General features: G+C 42.3%; 1 protein-coding gene across 9 annotated transcripts in view; it reads right to left on the reverse strand.

The window, feature by feature from the left end:
- Positions 1-1,031: 1,031 nt before the first annotated feature.
- The window catches only part of greb1l (GREB1 like retinoic acid receptor coactivator), a 46,604-nt gene continuing 24,572 nt past the window's right edge, over positions 1,032-23,063 (reverse strand). For 6 of the 9 annotated variants that reach the window (XM_085139605.1, XM_085139606.1, XM_085139601.1 and 3 more), the window contains 33 exons: positions 22,902-23,061; positions 22,524-22,706; positions 21,941-22,117; positions 21,597-21,773; positions 21,344-21,466; positions 19,158-19,268; positions 17,850-17,987; positions 17,634-17,759; positions 15,936-16,073; positions 14,937-15,122; positions 14,547-14,846; positions 14,335-14,463; positions 14,212-14,241; positions 13,859-13,993; positions 13,055-13,252; positions 12,797-12,977; positions 11,808-11,997; positions 10,992-11,128; positions 10,526-10,868; positions 10,130-10,245; positions 9,760-9,992; positions 8,934-9,493; positions 8,639-8,741; positions 8,375-8,521; positions 8,137-8,276; positions 7,875-8,036; positions 7,567-7,771; positions 6,147-6,309; positions 5,797-6,024; positions 5,559-5,715; positions 5,273-5,473; positions 4,505-4,643; positions 1,032-3,844 (listed from right to left, as the gene is read on the reverse strand). In XM_085139605.1, coding sequence (XP_084995731.1) covers positions 3,681-3,844; positions 4,505-4,643; positions 5,273-5,473; positions 5,559-5,715; positions 5,797-6,024; positions 6,147-6,309; positions 7,567-7,771; positions 7,875-8,036; positions 8,137-8,276; positions 8,375-8,521; positions 8,639-8,741; positions 8,934-9,493; positions 9,760-9,992; positions 10,130-10,245; positions 10,526-10,868; positions 10,992-11,128; positions 11,808-11,997; positions 12,797-12,977; positions 13,055-13,252; positions 13,859-13,993; positions 14,212-14,241; positions 14,335-14,463; positions 14,547-14,846; positions 14,937-15,122; positions 15,936-16,073; positions 17,634-17,759; positions 17,850-17,987; positions 19,158-19,268; positions 21,344-21,466; positions 21,597-21,773; positions 21,941-22,117; positions 22,524-22,706; positions 22,902-23,058 — 5,877 coding nt within the window. In that variant the 5' untranslated portion in view covers positions 23,059-23,061 and the 3' untranslated portion in view covers positions 1,032-3,680. The remainder of the gene's footprint in view (positions 3,845-4,504; positions 4,644-5,272; positions 5,474-5,558; positions 5,716-5,796; positions 6,025-6,146; positions 6,310-7,566; positions 7,772-7,874; positions 8,037-8,136; positions 8,277-8,374; positions 8,522-8,638; positions 8,742-8,933; positions 9,494-9,759; positions 9,993-10,129; positions 10,246-10,525; positions 10,869-10,991; positions 11,129-11,807; positions 11,998-12,796; positions 12,978-13,054; positions 13,253-13,858; positions 13,994-14,211; positions 14,242-14,334; positions 14,464-14,546; positions 14,847-14,936; positions 15,123-15,935; positions 16,074-17,633; positions 17,760-17,849; positions 17,988-19,157; positions 19,269-21,343; positions 21,467-21,596; positions 21,774-21,940; positions 22,118-22,523; positions 22,707-22,901; positions 23,062-23,063) is intronic. The other 3 variants (XM_085139607.1, XM_085139609.1, XM_085139608.1) reach the window with 3 other exon arrangements.

The raw sequence follows: 23,063 nt of genomic DNA on the forward strand, positions 1-23,063 counted from the left end.
CAGTACCAGTGTCAAAAAAATAGTCCCAGACCATGATGCTGCCACCACCATGCTCCACAACCGGAACGCTGGAAACTTTACTCCCTCCGGTCTTTGTTTTGTCTGAGCATAAAACTTTTTGGCTTGTCCACATGAGCAGTGGCAAATTTCAGCTGAGCTTGAAGGTGTCGATTTGGAAGTATGAACTTCTTTCTTGGCACCCTCTCAGTCCATGCCAATGTAAATCTCACTTCATTGTGGACAGTGATGCTGGTGTTTCAGCAATTTCCAGTTCATGGCTGGCTTGAGGTTTAGTGGTTCTTTGGTTGTTCCTAAACATCTTAACCAATTTCCTCCAAAGGGTGACAGTTTGGCTCTTTGTCCAGACGTTGGCAAGGCGATTACACATCCAAATAACTTTACGTACAATTATTTGAAAGTGTCTGACTGTTTGAGGTGATGATCTGGGAAACTGCACTTGTTCATAAATGGCTCCAGGTGACCTCCCCAACTTGAGCAAACTAGAAGTCTCCCTAATCAATCTTCACCGAGTTCCTTGGACTTACCAATTGTTCTGACTATTGGTCAATCCAGTAAGTGATGTCAAACAAATCCTTTTTATGCTGGCAAAGATAAAGTTGTAGTTAATCATGATCTGATCTGATGTTGAGTTAAAAGACACAGTAGAACTTTCAGGACCCCTTTTTAAAAGACTGAAGTGAGTGTATGCACAATTTGGACCCTGCAGGGATTAGAGAAAACCCAAAATAACATCAAATTATGCAACCAATTCTTGTTTTTTTTTTTTAAGTAATTAAAGATATATGCTCAACAATCCCTGGAAAGGGAACAAAAATGATCAAAAGCCCCAAATTTCCACGACATTCTTGCCCATGATGAGTATGTAAACATCTGACAACAGCTGTATAATGTCTTGCAACTTTGCTGGAGCTCGCCAGTTTTTGGTATGCAACTCTACTGTCTTTGTGTCTGTTAAGAGATTAAATCACAGAGTCGGGCACTGAAAACAAAGAGGAAAAATAACAACGGGATATGTTTAGATGCCATTTTATTACATTCAGACATTTTAAACAACAACAGCATGGCTCTAACATTAAGATATTCACAGCCTGCAACCACAATGGTAAACATGAGGTAGATCAACCAGGCACCAAGGCTACCACTGTGCTGCACATGGTTATCAAACACATTTCAGTTAAGATTGTGGGAGCAAGTTGCATATTAAGTATTAAAATCAAAGAGGAAAAACACTTTCTACGGACCATTGTTTTGATCATCACTATTATATTAAATCTAGGGGTTAGAGAACATAACCGTATTCTGGAAATAATTCTTTAAGCTGGCAACTTGTATAGTGCAAGTCCAACATTTGCAAAACCCCCAGTGACATTCAGTAGATCCAAGAATCATTCGTTTGTGTCTTGTGCAAAGCCTTCGCGACCGGTTTTGAAGAGGGCACGCTCCCTTGGCCCAAGTGAACTTGGGCCTCAATCAAATTATACACTCCAATATGATTATCAGTCCCAAATGCTTTTCAAATAAATAAAAAAAATCCTCATGGACCGGATTCTCATTTTCAAAAAAAGAAAAAAAGAAAAGAAAAAAAAACCCAAAAGGAATAAAGACATCATTAAAGACAAATCTAGGTAGATTCTTCTTGCCTTTGCAACATAAAAATGCAGAAAGACATCACCAAAATACACTGGCAAACATTACACAACATTAAACACATCAGTAACCCTCAGTGGGTAAGGGGATGATCAAATATATTAATAATGTAAACAAAGCTTTAAACAGTACAGTAGTCCAAAACCCAATTATTTGATCAGAGACAAACAACATTCTTTCGCCTCACAGTCAAAAGGTTTCTTCATTCTCATTGGTCCAAAAACAAAACAAAACCTAAGCAGACACTGTGTGAAACATCGCTTAAGGCATATTCTTTGGACAACCACGTGCAGAAACTTATAAAAACATTCATCTTTCAAGTATATGCGTAAACCTAATTTTCACCCTTTAATTCAGGGCTGGAAACTGGGTTAATCAAAGTGGATGGTAGCAAACATCTTCAATAAACAATCAGGACACCATAACAGGAGGTGACATCTCAGGCACGGGCAGTAGCAGAACAGCTGGCAGTGAGGGAGCTTGCCTGTGGTACACTTACTGTCATAACATACGACTAAATCAACTGCTCGGTGTCCATGTTAACAGAAAGCATGTAAAAATAAAAACATTGTGGCAGATCATCTAAAGCTGTGTCCACGCTGGAAACTATTCTCTCATCGAGCATCGCTTGCAGATATTTTGAGGTCTGGTTTCCTAGGTAACCCTCTAAAGTATTTACAACCCAGTAATATGTCAATCAGCAGTATCATACGCTTTCAAAGTCTCTAAATTTCCTGTCACTGTAGGCTATTTTGGCTACAGTTGCAGAACGTCACTGACTTCTTCTATGGTTTCTGGTTGTCACATTGCTTCCTGCGTGGATGTTGATTCACAGCGGCGTAGCGACCACGAACCGTAGAAGAAAGTGAGTGAAATGTGACTACATGTCACGTTTCACCTGCTGACAATGCTAACTGGATGAATCCCAAGATAAACTGTTCTCAACTTTGAGGCAAGGAATTGAAGTAACTCCCAATGAGAACGCAGGATTCCATGCATTAGTGGGTTACCTAGGTAACAAATCAAGCAAACTGCTTCCTGTGTGGATGCAGTTTAATAGTGTTTCAGAAAAATTGACCAGCTTCACAGTTTTCTATTGAAACTGAAACAGTAAAATACCGAAGACACAACTCGTATGTTCCCGTAGTTTTCCAGTCGTTTTGGATAAACTCACATGAAATGTAGTCATGTGACAACATGTTGTGTCAAATCCAACGGCTGCTTATTGTTTGATTCCCACAGCTTCCAGTACAGATACTCCTGATGACCTGAAATCCAGTAATGACCAAACTCTTGGGTGTATCTTTATAACGTTATGAGGAAACATAAATGGGCTTTGTGGATTATGAGAGGCGAAGCAGGTGAGAAAGGTCAAAGAAAGCAAAGGAAAAAGGAAAAGTGCAGCTAAAGGCGTCTTTGGTGCTTAGAAAAATTGTTAATTGTTAAACTGTTTTCATGCAGATGCACAAACATTAACAAACACAGATGTTATCATGGTCTCAAACCTGCCATGTCCCTGTTAAAATATATTCCATTGTGCCCATGTGAGAATGCTGAAGGTAACGCAACTCCTTAAAGCCACCTCTCTCTGACCCCCTGAACATCCAGGACTGGACAAAGTGGGTTCAAAATACATTCTTCAAATAGTCACATTATCCATCGTGAGTCCAAAAAAAAGACAAAAAAAAAAAAACCAGCACCAAAACAAAATAAGTTCAGTTTCAGCTGTGCTTTTTTTCCGTCACAGCAAAGTCTTTTTCACTACGACACAAGCTTAACTGAAGACAAGCCGACAGGCGAGCGAAAGTCAGAAACATTCACCGACCCTCTTTGGAGTCGGGCACAGTGCACACTGGCAGTACAGAAAGCTGTGTCAGGTGGTCCTCACACCTCGTGCTCCAGCATTTCCCTGCAGACCTGTGTTCTGCCTGATCAAAATTTTGATTGCAGGTCTGGAACTAAATCTCAGTTCTGATTGGGTTTCTTCAGCACCGGCATAGATTTGAGCAGGTTTAAACGTGGCGGCCGGTCAGAAAGTAGAGGGACCGATCCTCGCTGCAGTTGGCCGTCTGAAACTCGTCCCGCAGGCGGAACTGCCATTCGTCCTCCAGCTCCAGTCGGGCAATGGTCTGACGCAGGGAACTGCGGTCCTGACAGATCACACAGAGGGTGGCACCTGTGGACAAATTCAGGATCAAAAGTTAGATAGTAGGACACGCAGTGCCACTTTAATTATCAAGTTTAGCTGTTTAGTTCTCTATTGTGAGACAGATTGCATAATTCTATCATATTAGATTTAACAGGGCTAGAAAGACATCCACATGTGGCATAGTTTGCATCTAAGACACCAACTCATACGCAAGAACTGTCTCTGCCTTCCAAACAAACTACAGGTGACCATGGCAACCTATTAGCAACCAAACCAACTGCAAGGACGTTTTTGGTGCAGCACTTTTTATATATTTGTAACAAATTTCACCTAGCAACAGCGCACAACGTCCAGTAACCACTTACCAATCGGTTCAGGGATACAGATTTTCCCTTAGCAACCACTGGTTGCCAGGCAATCACCAGCTGCTCTCTATGCTTGTATGACTGGGATGTAAGCTACTGTAGTCAGGAACTGATTCTTATTTTGTAGAGAGACCCAAACCTTGCCAATGTCCTTTTAACATCTGGAAGCTTTTATTTTGACAGTCTAGCACAGAGGAAGGTAGGGGGTGAAAAACTAAGAAAACAACCAGGTCATTTCCTATAACTATGTGTGGGGTTTTGGGAAAATATGAGCAACAAAGCATCCCGATCCCTTCCTTTAATCGTGACACTGATTTCATACCTTTGAGGAAGTCGAATTTCTTCAGGAGTCCAGAAACAACGAAGGAGTCACAGAGGTAAAGCAGCAGGCCACTGAACACCAGCCCCTGATGGTTCAGGTTGGTGGAGTGTGGACGAGAGTTGATGTAGCACACAGAGATCTGCAACAACAACAACAACAACAACAACAACAACAACAACAAAAAAGAGACAAACTTCATTAATCACAGTCAGGAAAATGAAACTAACATCACGAGCTTGCCTTTTAGATTCGAAGTAACTGAAAGAAAACATTACGACTCCCTGACAGTTCCTGCTGGGAGCTCCCGAAGGTGTCTGCTCAAGCAAATTTAAAGTCGCCTTGTGGGTAAAAGTTTAAAACAAAAGATGTGCAAAAACTTGAGAAGACTGTGTGTACAGATAGACGGTCATTGCCTCCTATGCACAATGTGCAGTAAATGCATTGTTTGCATTCACTGTGTGCACATGTGCGTGTATGCAGGTCAGAATGTTCTAAGAAAAACAGATGGGAAAGTCATGCAACATGCTTCTCTGTGGGTTAAAAAAAACTACATTAAAGTCGGGGAGCAGGTTTGTCTCATTTCTCTATACTATACAGATTAGAGCACCTTATAAAGTATATAACTCTGCATATCAGACAGAGAAGCACTCGATTTCTATCCAAAATGTGTCTATCACAGTAGTCTGATATTTAAGCCTTGCCCTAAGTTTGAAATAGAGATTATTCTACTGTTCCTGCTTTCAACTGCAACCTCCGGGGAGCTCTCACCTCCAGGCTTAGGTTGAGGTAGCTGTCAATGGACAGAACTGGGTTGTCTCTGTTCCTAACAGCTTTCGGAAAAAGTCTGTGACTGCAGCTCTGGAGGAACCTTTCCAGTAGGAACTGGGCCGGGGCGTCGAGGAGGGTCTGTTCGCTGTCTGGTGCACAAACATACTGCAACGGGCTGATTAGAGCGGGGTTTTCTATTTCCTTTGGAGAGAAGAAAGAAGTTTCATGTGAGCTGGTGTTACGCACAGAAAGACAAGGACATAACAAAGCGAATAATTTGAATTACCTGAACACCCAGCATGAGTTTAGTTTTGACCAGGAATTCTTTGTTTCTTCCCCCAACTGGAATGTGCTTCTTCATCAGGAAGAAGTTGTTGAAGCGGCACAGCAACAAGCCACTGCTATTGACCCTTAGATTAAAGTCCACCTCCTCGCAGCCATACCTGCACGGGACAGCAACGTCAGGTAACGGTGACAATGCACACCTCAGACAAAGTGACTCACATGGCCTTCTCTGAGCTTACCGATTCAGGTCGTACTGGACGTTCTGCGTCAGGTCCACATTCAGCATGACAAAGTCATGGAGGTGACACCGACTGAAGGGATTGCTGGGAGACCTGCGAGCCAGGCTGCTGCTCCACTTGCGTGTGCCGCACACGGCGTACTGGGAGATCTTGGGCGTGTTCTCCATGTGATGCAGCACCGTTTTTAGAGACACGTTGCTGAGACATGAGCCTCCATCTGATGTCTCACTAAGAAACCAAGAGGGGGGAGCAATTTTAAATATTTTGAACATATGTAAAATTGATTTTGAACAGGGCTTGGTTAACCATAGCAACCAACTCCACTCTTACACTTGGGAAGCGCTTATTACCTTCCTTCTGCTGATTGGTGGGCGTTCCACTGCACACAGGAGTCGTCCATCATGACAATGAAAGGCCATATGTCTTGTCTCTTGACACCTTGCTCCTCCAGTCGGTTCCTTTCCAGCTCGAGGTTATGGTATGACAACTCTTTGATCAAGAAGCGAGCTGCACCTTAAAGCAGACAGGATTGTTTTTGTTAGGTTTTCACTAAAGATTTGATTAAAACTGATGCACCTTTAATTAACTTTGATAAAAGAAGTAATCTTTTCAAATCCCATGTAAAGGATATATTTGCATAGAGCTTGTATACATTTGCAAATTTACAAGTCTGATAGTTTAGAAAGATAATGAGGTACACTCTGTTGGGCTTTTTATTCTTCTCTGTCACACGAACCCGCTGCATGTCCTCCTACACTACATTCATGAACCTCTTCTGAGGTCTTCCTCTTTCCCTCCTGCCTGGCAGCTCCATATAGCCACTATCCGTCCTCTAGACATGCCCAAACCATCTCAACCATTTTTCTCTAACGTTTTTCCTCAAAATCACTCAACTTGAGCCGTCCCTCTAATCTGTCCGTTCTGATAACCGAGTAAAAATCTTAACATCTTCAACTCTACCATCCGTCTATTTATTTTTTCCAGTGCCCCGCTCTCCAAATCCTACATCATCTCAGGCTTCACTACCGTCTTGTAAACCTTCCCTTTCACTCTCCTCATCTCTACCCACTCCAGCCTGCCTGCAGTCTCTACACTCTGTTGGGCACTGCAGATAAAAATATGTTTAGGTATTCAGCAGAAAAGTCTATCCTGATTAGAAAGCAGTCACACTGACATAAAGGGTCATCTTTAGCCCAATGCCATCTGCTTATCTGAGAGAAATGTTGTTTAGTTACACCCACTTCAGAAAGGCCTTGCACCTAATTGGCTGCACTACAAATCAGACTGATACAATAGATGGCTGACCTTCACGCGTTGGGTGAGGCAACAGGTAACCTCTCGCCTAGTTTAAACACAGCACTAAAAACAAGATGAAAACACGACCATGGTAGATAATACACTGCAACGAATTACTCATTATCAACAGAGTGATAAGCTGTCATGTAAAGGCTGAACGCCACTGTGTGGACTTTCAACCACTAGTAGTGCTGTGGAGAAATGCTTTCATAAGAGGGTCTCCATTTAGTTATTTTTGCTCATACAAGAGCGAGTGAGCAATGTAACACAAGTTCCTGCTATTCTTCTTTTTAGCATCTGCTGCCATGCAAATCACGACAACAAACACTAGCGAGGGCAAGAAAAAAAAGATGATATGGGAAATTTTTTTTATATCGACTGCAAGTAGAATGAAATATTTTAAATATATTTTAGTTAGGATCAAAAAACTGTCAGGTTTAACAACAGAGAGAGCTCAGCTGCTCAGCTACTCACCAACTCCAGCGTTGTTGAACATGGCGGGCAGGACGAGCAAGATGTGGTTGGGCCAGTACTTCCTATAGTGAGGCATCTCAAACTGTTTGACCACGAGGATGTGCAGATGAGCTGCGCCCTCCGTGGTATGGAAAATGTTGAGCAGGCCGTGTTCTTGGCGTCCTGTGGTCGGGGTGAAGATTGGACTCTTGAGAAGGTCGGGGTCCTGCAGACAGATAAACACGGTTGAAGCAAAAGTAAACATGTGACCCAAACAGCGATTAGAAGGAATAAGGCCCGACAGATACTGCTGTCTCGAGCAAACTAACCTTGGTGGAGACCAGAGGCAGACACATGCTCTCCAGGTGGCTGCCCTGATGACTGAAAACAAAGTGCTGCTCCTTAGATTTGGGAATCACAAACTGGAGCTGGACCTCCTCTCCCAGCATGGACGAGCAGAAGGTGAAAGCATGAAAGGTGCACTCCGACAGCTGCAACACAACCGCACACATGTACAATATTACCACAAGGATGGGATATGTGCATCTGTAAGTCTGCAGTAAAGCAGAAGGTGTTGGTGGTGCATCTCACCTGTGTAGCTGCGCCTGCTTCACAGTAGTGATGGCACTGGTCACAGTGATGAAAGGCATTGTGGGCAGCAAACCTACTCTGACGTATCGACTTGGTCACTCGTGTGGCTGGAGTTTGGTTCTCTTTGTCTTGCTTACAATCTACATGAACATAAAAAAACGTAAGTTCATTTTTAATAACACCCGATTAAAAAGCTGAACTCAGAGTGGGCATGTTTTTTTCCCATGTTTTTGCTGACCTTTGAAAGACTTTAGCATCTTGTCAGAGTAAACAGGGCTGGCTTTCCTGAATTTAGGATCTCGGAGGTTGGGGTCAAAGGGCAGCTTTCGGACTTCCTCGATGTCCGGCCACTGGGTACTTACTAGAGTTGTGACCTCTGAATTTTCTGTGGGGGGTGATTTGATACATTTGTCACCATCAAACGAACTGCTTCATAATAAATCTGATGTATTTCACAAAATGTGAAGGCCATTAAAAATAAACAAATCTCTATGAGTCTCACCTTCCTCCACTTCATCCTCATCATACACGTCGACCTCGAGCAGCCTGATGAGCATCCGAAACAGGATACGCAGAAACTGCAGGTAGGCGCCAGTTTTTCCCACCTAGCAAAGGAAAGGAAAGAATACCAGTAGAACTACAGTGACACTTAAATCCAGATGAGGAATTAACTGCATAAATTTATATGGATGCCAATTAATTTAAAGAAATTTTTTAAAAAGAATTCCCTGTATTCTATTTTTAAATCAAGTTACTCCTTTTCTTATTTGTGACTATTTTCACACGAGATTTGTTACCTGTGGGGGTCCACTGAGCAGCAAGCGTCGTGGATGCGGCACAGACGGCGCTTCATAATCAGCATGATGCTGCCGCGCGATGGTCCACTGGCGGTAGTACATGCTCTGCTCCGTCCCCTGCAGGGTGTGAGTGATAATGGGCCTCAGCGGACTGCTCCAGGCCACGTCTGCGTGAGGGAGCAGCGAGGAGGAGCTCAGCTGACTCCCAGACTCCCCTGACAACAGATTGTAAGCCGCTCGCGACAAGATGACTGTGCGCGGTGATGCCCTCGTGGGCTCGCGATCGCACTGCGTGGACTGGCTGGGCCTCTGGGTGGAGGAGGAAGATGGTGAGGGGGAGGAAGATGAGGAACTGGAGTAGAGGGATGGAGGAGCCTTGGAGGCTTTCGAAGGGTCGGAAGAGAGCGGGGTTCCCAGTGAGTCGCACTCCTCCTTAATTCCGAGTGTTGATGTGCCCATGTCTATGGTGACCATGCCTTCAGGCTGCGAGGTGGAAGTGGAGGGTTTCTGGAAAGAGTCTGCAACATCAGATGAGCTGACACCATTATCCACCAAAGAGCCTGAGGGAAATATGAAAGACACACCCGCACATGTATGTGACTAACAAGTGCTCACATGTTTGGAGGGTTTTTTTTTTCTCTCTTTAGATTAAAACCAAATTTTCTACAAACCAAACTCATTCCAAAGCTATGACCCACATTCATTTACAGTACCCATGTATTATGGTCGACTTGCTTTACTGTAATCAGAAATCAATTAGAGTTAAGCTCATGTCAGTTACGCTCTGTGTTTCCTTTAATCCAACATCACAGTAATTCACACTAACCAGAGGTTCTGGTTGCAGCGCTGCCGTTGCTCTGAGGTCTTTCCAGCTCATCTCCATCATTCAAGCTGGTGGCGACCTTCTCCACATCCGATTCCCGAGGGGCCATAGCCTTCTTTGGTTTAGGAACAACAACCCTGGATACGTAGGTGCATGCCAGACCCACCTCCTGTTCCAGGGCTGTACGAGTCAGGTAGCTGGAGTCTATCAGTCGCAGGTCGCAGTATTTCAGAGACCTAGAAGTGCACAAGGGAGTTGACGGGAGACAAGAGTTTTAGAGAAGAGCTAAAAGGATCTTTGCTACATTTTATGTTAAAGAAACAGACATACTGAGCCATGTTATAAGCTAGGGTAGTATTAAGTATGATATTACTTGGGGAAAGTCTCTCCAAGAGGGTCTTTGCCCGTGAGGATGACGATGCAGGGCAGCCCTTCCAGATCCACATAGGTGTGTGGCACCCAGTCTTCATTCTCACAGCCTTGCCAAGCCTGACAAAAAGAGATGAAAATCAAAGTGTGCCCTCTTCAGTTACAGGTTATTTATAAAAACTAAAAACAAAAAAAATGCACGAGACTTTAAACATGCAGACAAATTATGAGGCAAAACAATTTTTTCATTGTACAAAAGTGCACAACAGATTCGCAAAATCATGTAAACTCCCTGATAATGACTGATCTGCAAAAACGCAGATGGATCCCAACACTCTACATTCAGCAGAACACACTTCACACAAAGAAATCAGTCGTGTGACTCTGGTTTTTTCCTCACCCTGAGGCGACTGATAAAATTTCTGTGCAGGTTGAGCTCAGACGCAGGACTTCCCAGCAGCACTGCAAAGCACAGCTGGAGTCCCAGCTTGTCCCTCACGTCCTCCAGTCTTTCTCGGGCCAACATTGCCAGCTGCAGCGAGGGGATACGGACCAGCAGCATGTGGCCGTGGCCCTGGGAGCCCTCTCTGCTTGGAGCGTTTATCAAGTCCTCCACCATGGCCAAGGTCTCTGGAGTTATGTGGTCCCTCAGGGACGGGGAAGAGGTGAGAGCCATCATGGCCTCAGTGTACTGCTGAATCAGCAGGTAGCTGCGGATCACCATGCTGTGTAGGTGGGGATGTCTGGAGGTACAATCAGAGCTTTTTAACTGATTATAATGTCTACAGTTATTATGCGTTACCCACTCAGTGGAAGTAAATACAAAACTCTTCATGTTTGATTCATCAGTTTCACCCCACTCTTACCTTTCCAACAGAGTGTGAACCATTTTCTCAAACGCATCATCATAGCGCAGGATGGGACTGGCCATGCCCCACTGCAGGGATCTGCTGTAGTTCCTCAGGCCAAAGTAGACCAGCTCCTCAGGAAACTGCTCCCTCTGCTGGACGATAAAGATTCCAACATCAGTTTAGACTGTGTCCTGACTGTTCTTAATGATACACTGCACACTGGTGAAACGCTGTGCCTAGTTACAAAACATGGAGTAAGTATCCTCATATATAATACTGGATATGAAAGTGAGCCTAATGTGTTCTATAATATATTGGTTCCCTTTCTCTCTGACTTGTAACTCTTTAACACGAGGCTCGAGTTACTTTAAACCCTTTTTAAAAAAGGTCTAAAACTGTAACTGCAGTTTCACCACAGCAGGGGGAGTAGCTAAACCACAGCACAGGAAATATGCCAGTGTGCTGCAGTAAAGTCATTTATGATAAATAATTCACATAAGAAATTAGTATTTGCCATTCCAGTGACTGCCTATCGTGGTGTTTTGTAGACCATTCTGCGTAACTCATAACTAAAGAAACGTTTTAGTGTTAAAAAAACAAGGGGAGGATAGGTTAACTGATTAATCTAAATTGCCCATAGGTGTGAATGTGAGTGCGAATGGTTGTCTGTCTCTGTGTGCTAGCCCTGCGACAGACTGGCAACCTGTCCAGGGTGTACTCTGTGTCTCGCCCTATGACAGCTGGGATAGGCTCCAGCGCCCCTCACAACCCTGAAAGAGGGTAAGCGGAAGCGAATGGATGGATGGATGTAAAAAAAACAAACATTCTCACCAGATTGTCGTTGGACGGCCAGTGAACTTCATTGTGGATGCTGATTCGAGACTGGCGGGTCTGCAAAGTGTAAGGGAAACAGCTGACCTGCAGGACCAAGAGGTTCATGGCATCTAAGACTTCTTGACAGTTCACCACCCGGTCAGCCAAACCCTGCAGCTCCCCGTGGCACACAGAGCCTGACAGGGCACTGAAAATAGATCAGGGTGGGGAAAGTGTTTGAATAAATTCATGGATATTTTTTTTACTTACTATGATTATCCTAGCACAGCACTTAATAACACTTAACATGGTTTTGAAATAACAACTTTGTGCAAAAAGCTTTGTATGCTGGTCTAACTGGCTGATGTGTGGGAGGTCGGTCCAAAGATAATCCCCTCTGGGAAAAAGGAAGTGATCTGTTTTAGTATTCTGGCAATAACAGAAAAAAAATTCTTGGGAGGAAAAAAACCCCCCAAAACAAAACAAAGAAAGACAAGTTATAATAGTTAACTAAAATTAAAGACTGAAACTGACATGTAGCATAAAGCAAAAGACTAAAATATACTACAGCTTTGCATGTTTCTAATCTTTGCAAAGGGGATCTCACTGGGTGACGACCAGCAAGACTAAAACATTGAGCATTTCCCCATCATGATAATAAAGGGGATTAAAAAGAACTTTAACAATAAATAGTGTTTTGTTGTAAAATTACATGCCACAATGAGAAAAGACAGCACCTACTGGCCATCGACAGTGTTCACATGACTGAACTTTAGTATTTGCACGAGCAAAGAAAAATTCTTACAATAACTTTAAGAATGTTTGACAACAACTTTAGCAAAACTCTCATGCTTTCATTGCAACATCAACATTTCTCTTCAATGGTGAAATAGCTTGAAAAGTCAGTTCTTCTTTTTTAAAGGCTGCTTTAAATTATCAGCAGAGCAAAACAAAGTGACCCTTAATGGTTTTAATGGGAGAATCTGTGCTGTCGGAGACGCCTTTACCTTGTCAGGTCGACGTGCGAGTTGTCGTGAATGAGGACAAACAGAGTGTAGGGGTTCTGTTTGACTTTCTTCATGAAGGCCTCCATCTTGGCGTGAACATCACCGTCAAGACGCACCACATATTTGTCTGACTTCAGGTGGGCCGTGGAGGGGTCTTCATTTCCCAGGTCCACAAGTACACCTAAGGCAAAAACGTGAGGATTTCATACAGCACTGCAACAAAACAACAACAGTTCTTCCTTTGGGTTTTGTACACACCTGATTGTCGGATGCGTTGTGCTGTCTGGTGGACCAGAATGTGAGACGGAGGGACCAAAACCAGAAAGTCCACCTTGCAAAAACGCCCTAAATCGAGGTTCTGTGTCCCTGAATCCGCGATGGAGCACACTTGAGAAAGAAGGCTACGAGCCACATTAAGCTGGGCCGGATAGATCTGGAAGCCCTTTGTAAAAAGATCTGAAAGAAGAAACACAAAAGTTAGCACCAGGATGATTTACAGATATGTGAAAAGCAGATCCTAACCACAGCAAAGTATCACTGCTTGCCTAAACAAACCTCCCCAAAACAAACTATGATGAAATTTAATTTAGATCTTTTTTAAATGGTGCCAAATCACAACAGCAGTCCCCTCAACCTGCACACGTACTGTAGCCACCCTTTTGTCAACAAATTACAATGAGATGAAAATAATCTGGAGAGACGAGATCCAGTCAGAACGATTAAACTGTGCAGTAAGATTAGTCGCACACATGGTAACGAAAAGGAAAATAAGTGTAGATCTACATGGTTGATTTTATACACCTGCGATAATGGGACTTAAAAAAGAAAAAAGACTGAATTCAAAGTTTAAGAGGTGTGGCTCGCTGTGGGATGAGGTACAGGGCCTAAAAACACTCCGTAGCTCAAACTAACCTTAACTGATTTTGTTCTGGACACTGGCCTGACTTAACATTGACAGTGAATGATCCACATGCTGATTTAGAGAGATGTTGCTGCCTCGTCTTCAATTTGCCTGCTAAAAACTGAAAAAGACTTTGACAGCGAGCATGAGAGCGGTCTAACCTGAGTCTGATGGTGGTGACATGCTGGCAGCTTCCTGGGAGTGGATGTTGTCAGTGACATCGCCCTGAAAGGGCTGGATGACCTGTCCTTTCCGCCTGCGCTGGTATCGCACCAGCTGTTTGTCGAGGTTGTCCCCTGGAAACAAGCAGTCACCACAGTCACACAGAGCGAGGGATGGGAGCAGGCTGTGCACTCACTATCAAACATATCAGAGTGAATGTGTCACCACCACCACCGTCGTGTTTTTTATTATTAGCAGTGAAGGTTTTAGTTGATGTTTATCTCAATTCTAAACAACATTAATTCAAATACAGGCCTTCCTTTACACCATTGCATTTGCTGATCATGCTCACTTTTAATGTGGCTGAGTAACTGTTGTTTTGCTGCCAATCAAGACAAAAATGATTAGTAAAAGACAAATTAGTATTTTTCTCAAGATTATTTTAATGAACACAACTTATGGATACTCATCTTACCCAGAGAGGTGGTTCTGAAATGAGATGTCAAGATGCTGACTTTCCCCGTGATGAGCTCGTAGCTGATTTCCTTCAGAAATTCATTGGTTGTGAGCATCCCTTCTGCTAAGGCCCGCGCTTGATACTTTCCTGAATCCAACAGGTAAATTTACATTAGAGTTCAGTCTAGATACTGCATCCCACACAAGTTTCACCACAAAGATGACACTCACCCAACACAATCACACAGAACTCGCTGCCGCTCATCTTAGAGGCGCATATAATGACCACATAGGTTGGCAGGCACTGCTGTTGAGGAGGACCCTCAGCCAGAGAGCGCAGCGACTCAGAGATGCCTTCGCCCAAAGAGTTGTTTGTGACCACCACTTGGACGCTGCCGCCAGAGACGCTCGCTTCCAGCCGAGCCAGCCAGGGTAGTTGGAGGGGGGAGATGGCAGGTCCCCCGGGACAGCACAGCATGGCCTTCAAGACTATCTGCTCCAGCTCCTCCCTCAGAGGAATCTGCTCTGAACCTCCAGAGGAAAATTCAAATATGAAAACCTAAAAACACTGGCATGAATCAGCAACACACACATCTAGCAGTGATTGTGTAGGCTGCTTACCTAAACGTGCAAAATACTGTAAAGTGAGCAGAATCATCGTCTCCACGCTGAGTAACCGGCTGCTGTTGAGCCCCAGAGCCTCCAGGGTTTTATCTGACAGTTGGCTGCTCTTATAGCAGCTGACCAGCAGGGGGCTCACCACTATGTCCCCAACATTTCCATAGAAGTAAGGTAAAGTGCCATGGCCTAAAAACAAAAACTTGGCATTAGATGAACCAGAAAAACAACCCCTAACAAACAAACAAACAAACAAAAAAAGCCCACTTAAGACGTGTAAAACATTTAACATTTGAGCTATAAAACTTTGTAAGAAGCTAATTATTATTTTGACTGAGTCGTTTTTTTGATGTAACATTGCCGTCTTGGTCAGGTCTCCCTTGAAAAATAGTTGTTAATCTTAAGGGGAATTTGTCATTAAATAAAGATTCAATGAATACATAAATAAAACTAAGCAGACCTTATTCCCACTAGCCACTTTATTAGGTACACGTGTTCTACTGTTTAAGGCAAAAAAAAAAAAAAAATCTAACAGGTCATCACATGGCACCCACTTAAGTTCAGACTGATCTGAATGGGGAAGAAAAGGGATTTAAGTGACTTTGAATCTGGCATGGTTTTTTGGTGCTGGGCGTGCTGGTCTGAGCATTTCAGAAACCTACAGAAATTAAGAGTAAATTTTCCACACAACCATCTCTAGGGTTTACAAACAATTGTCCAAATAAGAAAAAAACAAAACAAAAAAACCCCCACATCCAGTGAGTGTATGAATTTGAGCTAATAGAAGCTAATAGATATTCAGAAAACCACTCGTTACAACCAAGGTATGCAGACGAGCATCAAGATTTAAAAAGATCCACAAAAATGCATCACACAGATTTTTTACTGCCTTTTACAGTTTAAGCAAACAAAAAATACAATAATTTGCATTAAAATGGGTTTATATGCGCTGAAAGGTGATGTTTAATATGAAGAAACATATCAGTGAATTAAAACTGGTACCAATGAGGATGACAGGTCGGACTCCTGCAGAGTTGAGTAGGTTGTCGGGCACGATGACCGTCTCTCCAATGGTGACGGGCTGGGGCTGAATGACGCCTATTACAGGTGGTTGAGGAGAGGCTACTCCTAATCCCGGCCCTTATGGATGATAAAGCAATTACGTGTCAGTATAAACTTTAGCCATAGTTACAGTTTAGGAGATGTTTCACCATGCAGACAATGCTTCTGAGATACCAATAACAACAAGAATGCAGAAACACGCTGACTGGCTGTGAGTCAAGAAAACATTTTTTAAAAAGTCCCAGTTCCTGTTAACCAAGTCAGAAGGTAAGAAAAACATATTTTTGCTCATTGTCTTTTTCAGTGTTGTTGTATACTTTCACACTTCAGGGTATGTGTCTCCAGTGCATCTAATGTCAGAACTATTAAGTCCCCTCAGCTCCTCAGGAGTCAGGAGTTGTTCCATAGTGCAGGACAAAAACCTCTGGGGAGGCAGCTTTTAGCTTTCATGGCCTGAACCGCCGGAACAGTCTGGTGACATGCCTGAAAGCAGCTAGATGTACTGAAATCTTTATATATAAACCTAAAGCCTAACGTTTTGACTGCCGATGCTCTATAGAGATTCGTTTTATTTACTTAATTGTATCTATAACCACAGACTTTTACTCTCAGATTAGTAAGTCAATTGTAAGGATTGCATGATTATAAACAGTTACTTTATCGAATATTTATTTATCACTTGCTTTACTGACTTCTTGTCAGCATTTTTTTCCTAATTTATTAGTACTAGTTTATAACGCTTTGCAATTACTCATCTTTCTAACTGCTTTTATTTCACTTATGTACACTTAGGGGATACTTTTTAAACTTTGTCTTAAATTGGTTTTCTCTTTTTACCAGTTGCTGTCTTACTATCTGCCTGCTAATTATCTGTAACTAACCTGTATACAAATAAGACTGATTGTTTTAAAGAGAAAACTTCAAATTAATTGACTAATATTAGTAAAATAAGCTCCTTATGCGCTGTATACTTTCTTTAAAGAGATGTTTATATTTACATGTAAACTGGATGGATGTGAGACATTTAGTGAAGACATAACATTATGTTCATATTTACAGACACATACAGCTGGATAGCTTTATCCTGGTGATCTTACCAGAACACAACACTGATTTAATGATGTTCCTCTTATGGAGAAAAAAATGTGCACATCCTAATTCCTGCAGTGGCTGATTTAGTGGAACAAAAGAACAATTTTTGTTGGTTATTTTATTAGCAACCATGTACACCCTGTTCATTCTGGCCCTTCTGCCCAGATTGCCTTTTTATTATTTCTGTCAGTACACAATGTGGCAGAAATAATCTAATCGTGCAATTCTTTTTAATTCACTTGCCCTACAAACTGTCCAGCTCTATCACCATGGCAATGCTGGGTGAATCATCCTTAACAACCAGAGAGCGTCAGGGACATTAGTGCATACTCATCCTCAAACAGAGGCATGGGGAATGAGGGTGTGCAGACACTTCTCTGCACACACTCCTTTGCACACACATGCTCACCAATCCAGCGTTAATGGATAAAAAAAAAAAAAAAAAGGAACACATGGCATAACAGGATAAATTTAAAACCCAGAAGAAAATAAACTGCTCAGCCTCCCCCTCCCCCCACCCCCCTGAAGGTGGCTTAACAAACAAACCTGGAGAACAAACTATTGGCCGAAGAGCTGGCACGGGGACAGCTGTTGGCGGGACTGGCACCAACGAGCTGGGATGCCAGCTCCGGTGGCGCTTCTTTGGAGGGCCGGAGTTCATAGCAGACAATACTAAACATTAAAGACAGACAAGTAAGAAAAAATGTCAATACAGAAAATAATTAAAAATAACACACAGTACGCATTCAGAAAGGATCCTACCGGGACTATCTCCTAAATCAGCAGTGCGATACCCCTGACCATGAGGCCCTAAGGACACCTGGGAGGGGCTGAGTAATGGAGGGCGCCCATCAACAGCCAGGCTATTTGTTGGCACATTCACCCGAAGAGCTGTGGGTACTGAAACACAGATTACGCATTAATACAGTTTGTGAAACTGCAACGTTACCGAGTTAATAAGCTGACAATAACAACGTTGACACGTTGTTTCTTTTTGGTGTAATGTTTAAACTCAAAGCACTGATTGACTCATTCTAGCCATCTAGTTATAAACTAAAGCCTCGTCTGAGATTTCTTTACTCTTTAAGTCGTCTGCATGCAGTCACACACCAAATCTACCTTACATGCTTGCAAATCTCACCTGCTCACCTCTAACCATGCTTTTAACTCCTGCAGCATTTACGCTACAATCTCTAGATTATCTTTGTGTGTTTTGAAATCATCCCCAACTTGTTTTGACCTGCTTGGACCTGTACCTGACCACTTCCATGCTTTGTGGACTCTGATCTCTGCTCTCCTGTCTTGTTTTGTCTAACTGCCAACCTGCCTGCAAACTTCAGCTTTGTGCTTTTATCAATAATCCACCTTAAAACTGCTCCTGCCTTTCCAGTTTCTGTCACTATGCTGGTCTGCCTCCCTGCTCTCCTTACACAATGGTGCCATGTTGCGATATTTCAGCCTGCAGCACAGTGGCTAACTGCCAGCATGCTACAAAAAGTTGAATGGAAAACGAAAAAGCGAACAAGTGATATGCAAATATAAAAATATTTCCCCCAACTATAACTGTCTGCAGAGTAACCAATAAATAAAAATAAGTCAGTACTAACGGCAGGCTATTGATTTCCTATACGTGCACTCTTGTAGCAATTGGCCATGTTCCCATCTCATATTCACAGTGTATGCAACACACAAAACCATCAATTGCTATGCGTACCCTTAGCTTGTCAATATAGCAACCTTGTAAAGGAGCTAATAGATAGCAAGGCCTTAAAAAGTCATTATAGCATTTCTTCCTCCAGCATTGACTGGTAAGTAAGCACATGCATGTATCTGTGTGTTTCTAAGCAGTCTGTAGCATAAATCAATCTTATATTCATGAAGTGTTTTTTTGTTTTTTTACACAAAGCTTGAGGTAAGGTTTTGCCAGGAGCTAAATTTTAAATTCCAGCACTGAAGCATGGATACATCAGCTATGTGGGACTACAGTTTTTATGTTATCGTGTTTATTTCCTACCACATACAGAACAAACTGACATGCGCAGCTATAAATGTACCAATCAAACTCTTCACCTATTGGTAGAGTCTTGTTTCCAGGTGTGGAGGCCAGTGGTTTGAGGAAACTACATTCCTGGTTCCCAAAAAAGACAGAGGATGCTTGCGTTGTTCTGGTAGGTGGAGAATCTGTAGATAAAAACAAAAGCATTACAATATCAAAACACAGCTACTATGCACCCAATGATACATGGTTCCCTTGTCCACCGACTTCATACGAATGTTTCCTATAACTCAGGATTGTGGCTTTAACACACACACACGTTCCTGTGATTGGTCATTTTGTTGCCTTTGGCCTTCAAACAAATGTCAAACTATGAGATCTGTGTCAGTATGAACTGTCAACTGTACAATTATTAACAGACCATAACTGTCCTTCTCATCAATTGCTCTAGAATACACAGTCACCTGAGTTGGAGACAGTGAAGTGAATTATTATGAATTCTATCCTCTGGTCTTTCAAAGCATGAGTGTCAAAAACCTCTTAAGGAGAAGGATGTACCTGAAGGTCGCAGTCACGAGACATCAGGCGAGAGTAATGCCGATACATAGCCCTGCAGCACAGCTGTCTATATTAATGTGCAAGAGCCATGCTTACAAGCAGCATCCAGGTTAAGAACAAATCAATACTATAAGCCCAGGAGGTTTTCCAATCATAGAAGGAACAAGCGCTCTCGCTGTGAAAGGTCAAAGAAGAACAACATCTCCTTGAAGAGTCAACATGGTCTTTCTATAAATAACCAGAGCTTTATTTAGTTGTGTTGCTTTTAAATTCCTGCATTTATTTTCACCTGCATTACCAAAAAAGTAGCCAAGTTGATAAGAGGATGCTTTTCAAAAGCATAAAATAAACCAAGCCTTCTCCTTGACTGTTTCCGATTTGAATACTATTTTTAGGGTAGAAAATTTGAACGTTTCCAAAGATTTCAGTGAAATTTTAGCTTTGGATATTAAAAATATTATGATTATGATTATGAAAAATAATCAGAATCAAACAAAATTTATCAGAATCTGTAGACTGGAACAGATACACTAACAAAAGTAAGCATTAGCTAGTTAGCCATCGTGGTAAACTGAAAAATCTGGTTAAAATGTACTAAAAACTAACAAACTTTTACTATTTCTAATTTACTTCTAATAAAATGTCACTATGCAGCCAGAATACACATCAAAGCACTGCCGCAACCAAATGCAGTGGCACACGACAAACAAAGCCTCATAAATAGCTTAATGCAGCAAGATGGTGTTTCAAGCTCAACTCTTAAATTTCAGAGCTTAGCAACCAAAACCTATAGCAACAGCACAAGCTGTCAGTATATAATCAACTAAAACAATATCACTTTGGTGGAATAGATAAATGTATACTGTCATTATTATGCTACACTTGATGACTTGAAGTCCAGACTTATTTACACAGTTTATAAACTTCCCTGAAAGTGCCACAGATTATCTTACTGTGAATTAACATCTATCCATCCATTAAATTTGAACCTCTGATCAATCTGTTTGAGTGTAAGTTTGACAGGACCAAAAAAACACGACAAACCATGCCCAGCTATGGGAGATGAAACTCTCTGGGTGGCCTTAGCATCCTGCTGTGCTAATTAATCTTTCAGTTTAGCCACATCGTTCAAGTTTCTCTCAGTTTCTGTCTCTTTTCCTGTCTTTGTGCCAAAATAATGATCATACATAAATAAGCAAAACAATAATAATTGAGTAAGAAGCAAGGCTTGCTGACTTGGAGTTTGGGGTGAGATTTAAGCTGCTAAATGAGAAACATGAAACATCTTTGTATTGTATTTTTTTTGTAAAAGGGGGTAGTAAAACAACTTCCTGTGTGTATTTATTTTTTTAAACATACATAAAATCTACAAGAGTTCCTCACTGGCTTTAATTTTACAGCCATTTTTACATGTTATACGATCATAGTGTAGTGCTTTACATTTACATTTGCCTAAGATGCCTGGCTCATTCCCAGGAGGAGACAAAAGGGGATGAGTCAGGAAGGGTATCCGGTGAAGAAGAAGAAAAAGGAAAAACAACCTTATTAAACAGGAGTAGGTGAAATTTGTTAATTTCTTTTTTAAACTTTACACACTCACAATTAATGCAACTTACTTGAGTTATTGTTAAATTTCAGCTGCTGACTTGCAGGTTTAACTCTGCTGTGTAAAAACGTAGGCAACACTGCAGTATAATCTCACCTGAAAGGGAAAAAGGAGAGGAGCTGTGTCCGCTGGGACCTCCATTTTCTTTACTGCTAAGGGAAGACGACGAGCCGGGTTTGGAGGTTGATGCGCTGCTGAGAAACTGACGCGTTTTACCGTCTAAGAAACAGAGGAAGGAAAAACAAACAAACAAAACTCATCAAACCCTGACAAAATGTAGTGTAAGATAAAAGTTTGATATACTTTACATACATCTTTAGAAAGTCTGGAGTCTGTAGTGTATATTTACCTTTCCAGCAGATGAGGGGTCCTTTGCACAGAGCACCCTGAGAATTCTTCACCAGGTAGTATTTTAAGTGCTTCTGCTTTTTGGGCTGTGTGGAAAGTTTCAGGTTGATGTGATTGGAAAACTCGGTGAAGTATCTGAATCCCTTTTCACCACAGCCCACACAGTTTCCTGAAAAACCTGCAAAAGACATAAAAACGCAACAATTACATTGCTTTCCAAACATTTGCAGGCTAATGCATGACCTGTGCCAGCTAGCAACAGAGCGTGCTCAGTTCAGCAGGAACTCGGCTCATTACGTCATTCTGGCTCGTTTACTTGATCCGAACGCTCGGGAACACACTGACCTAAAAGTGCATTTTTCCCATTCTCGTCAGGCAAAAAACGCCGGTCCACGGCGCACACCAAGATGTGCTCAGGAACAGTGGGGGACTTGGCACCGACCAGCTCGAAGCCTGCTGGGACTTCGATGGGCTCTGTTGCTATGGAGACTAGGCGGAGGTCTTTCCCGGCCTGACAGAAGCCTGAGAGATGAGGAGGAGGAAAATTTTTTTTTAAGTAAACAGTAGAATAAGAGATTATATCTGTAATAATAAACAAATAAAGTTTCTACAAAAATGTAATACTTCTGACATGCTTGTTAAAAATTCTGGAACAGCAACACAACCCAACACTGCTGAGATCATACTAATGAATTCACAACGTTTGCATTCACATGCCAAATTAACACCTATGAGTAATTTCAAATCACCAATAAACCTAACCTCACTAACTGCTTGTCTTTGGATTGTGGGACTAAGCCAGAGTACCCAGACAGAACCCACACAGACACGGGGAGAACATGCAAACTCCACACAGAAATGCCCCAGCGGGGTGGGATTTGATAAGCAAAAGAAAATGAATGGATGGATGGATGCATAGAGGTCATACCATCCAGGGTGCAGCAGCCATCCGGTGCAGGAGCTTGCAGGTAGGGAAGTGGAGGGCTGCTGGTGTCCGAGTCGTCTTCGTCTTCCAGCTCCTCCAGATCGTTGGAAGAGTTGCCATTCACAAGCTCGTGCCCTGGGTGCTCCCTGCCATGGAGTGCTACGCCAGCTTTCGACTTCATATCAGCTACAAAAATGTAAGATTATTTTTACTAATAATTTAACTGCATTTTAAGAAATACTTCAACAGAAAAGTGGAATGTTTAGTGAACCCTCTGACAAAATGTAAATATATGCTACATAAGGCTAAGTCTCTAAAGCTGTCCAATGATCTCAATATAGTTCAAACTGATTTTTTTCCAGCTTGCTGTGAGCTTCTTACCTTCCATGTTACCAGGATACGTCTCAGGCTCTAAGTACAGCTGTGTGAAGATGGGTTGTGGATTCCCGCTGCTCGAGCGCAGGGACGCCTCAATAGAGTTGTGGAGAGCCTCCTCAAATCGGGCAGACTTCAGTTGCCCTGCGTATGAATTCCCCATTATCT

Source organism: Neolamprologus multifasciatus, chromosome 18 (assembly GCF_963576455.1).
Source record: "Neolamprologus multifasciatus chromosome 18, fNeoMul1.2, whole genome shotgun sequence".
NCBI lineage: Eukaryota > Metazoa > Chordata > Actinopteri > Cichliformes > Cichlidae > Neolamprologus > Neolamprologus multifasciatus.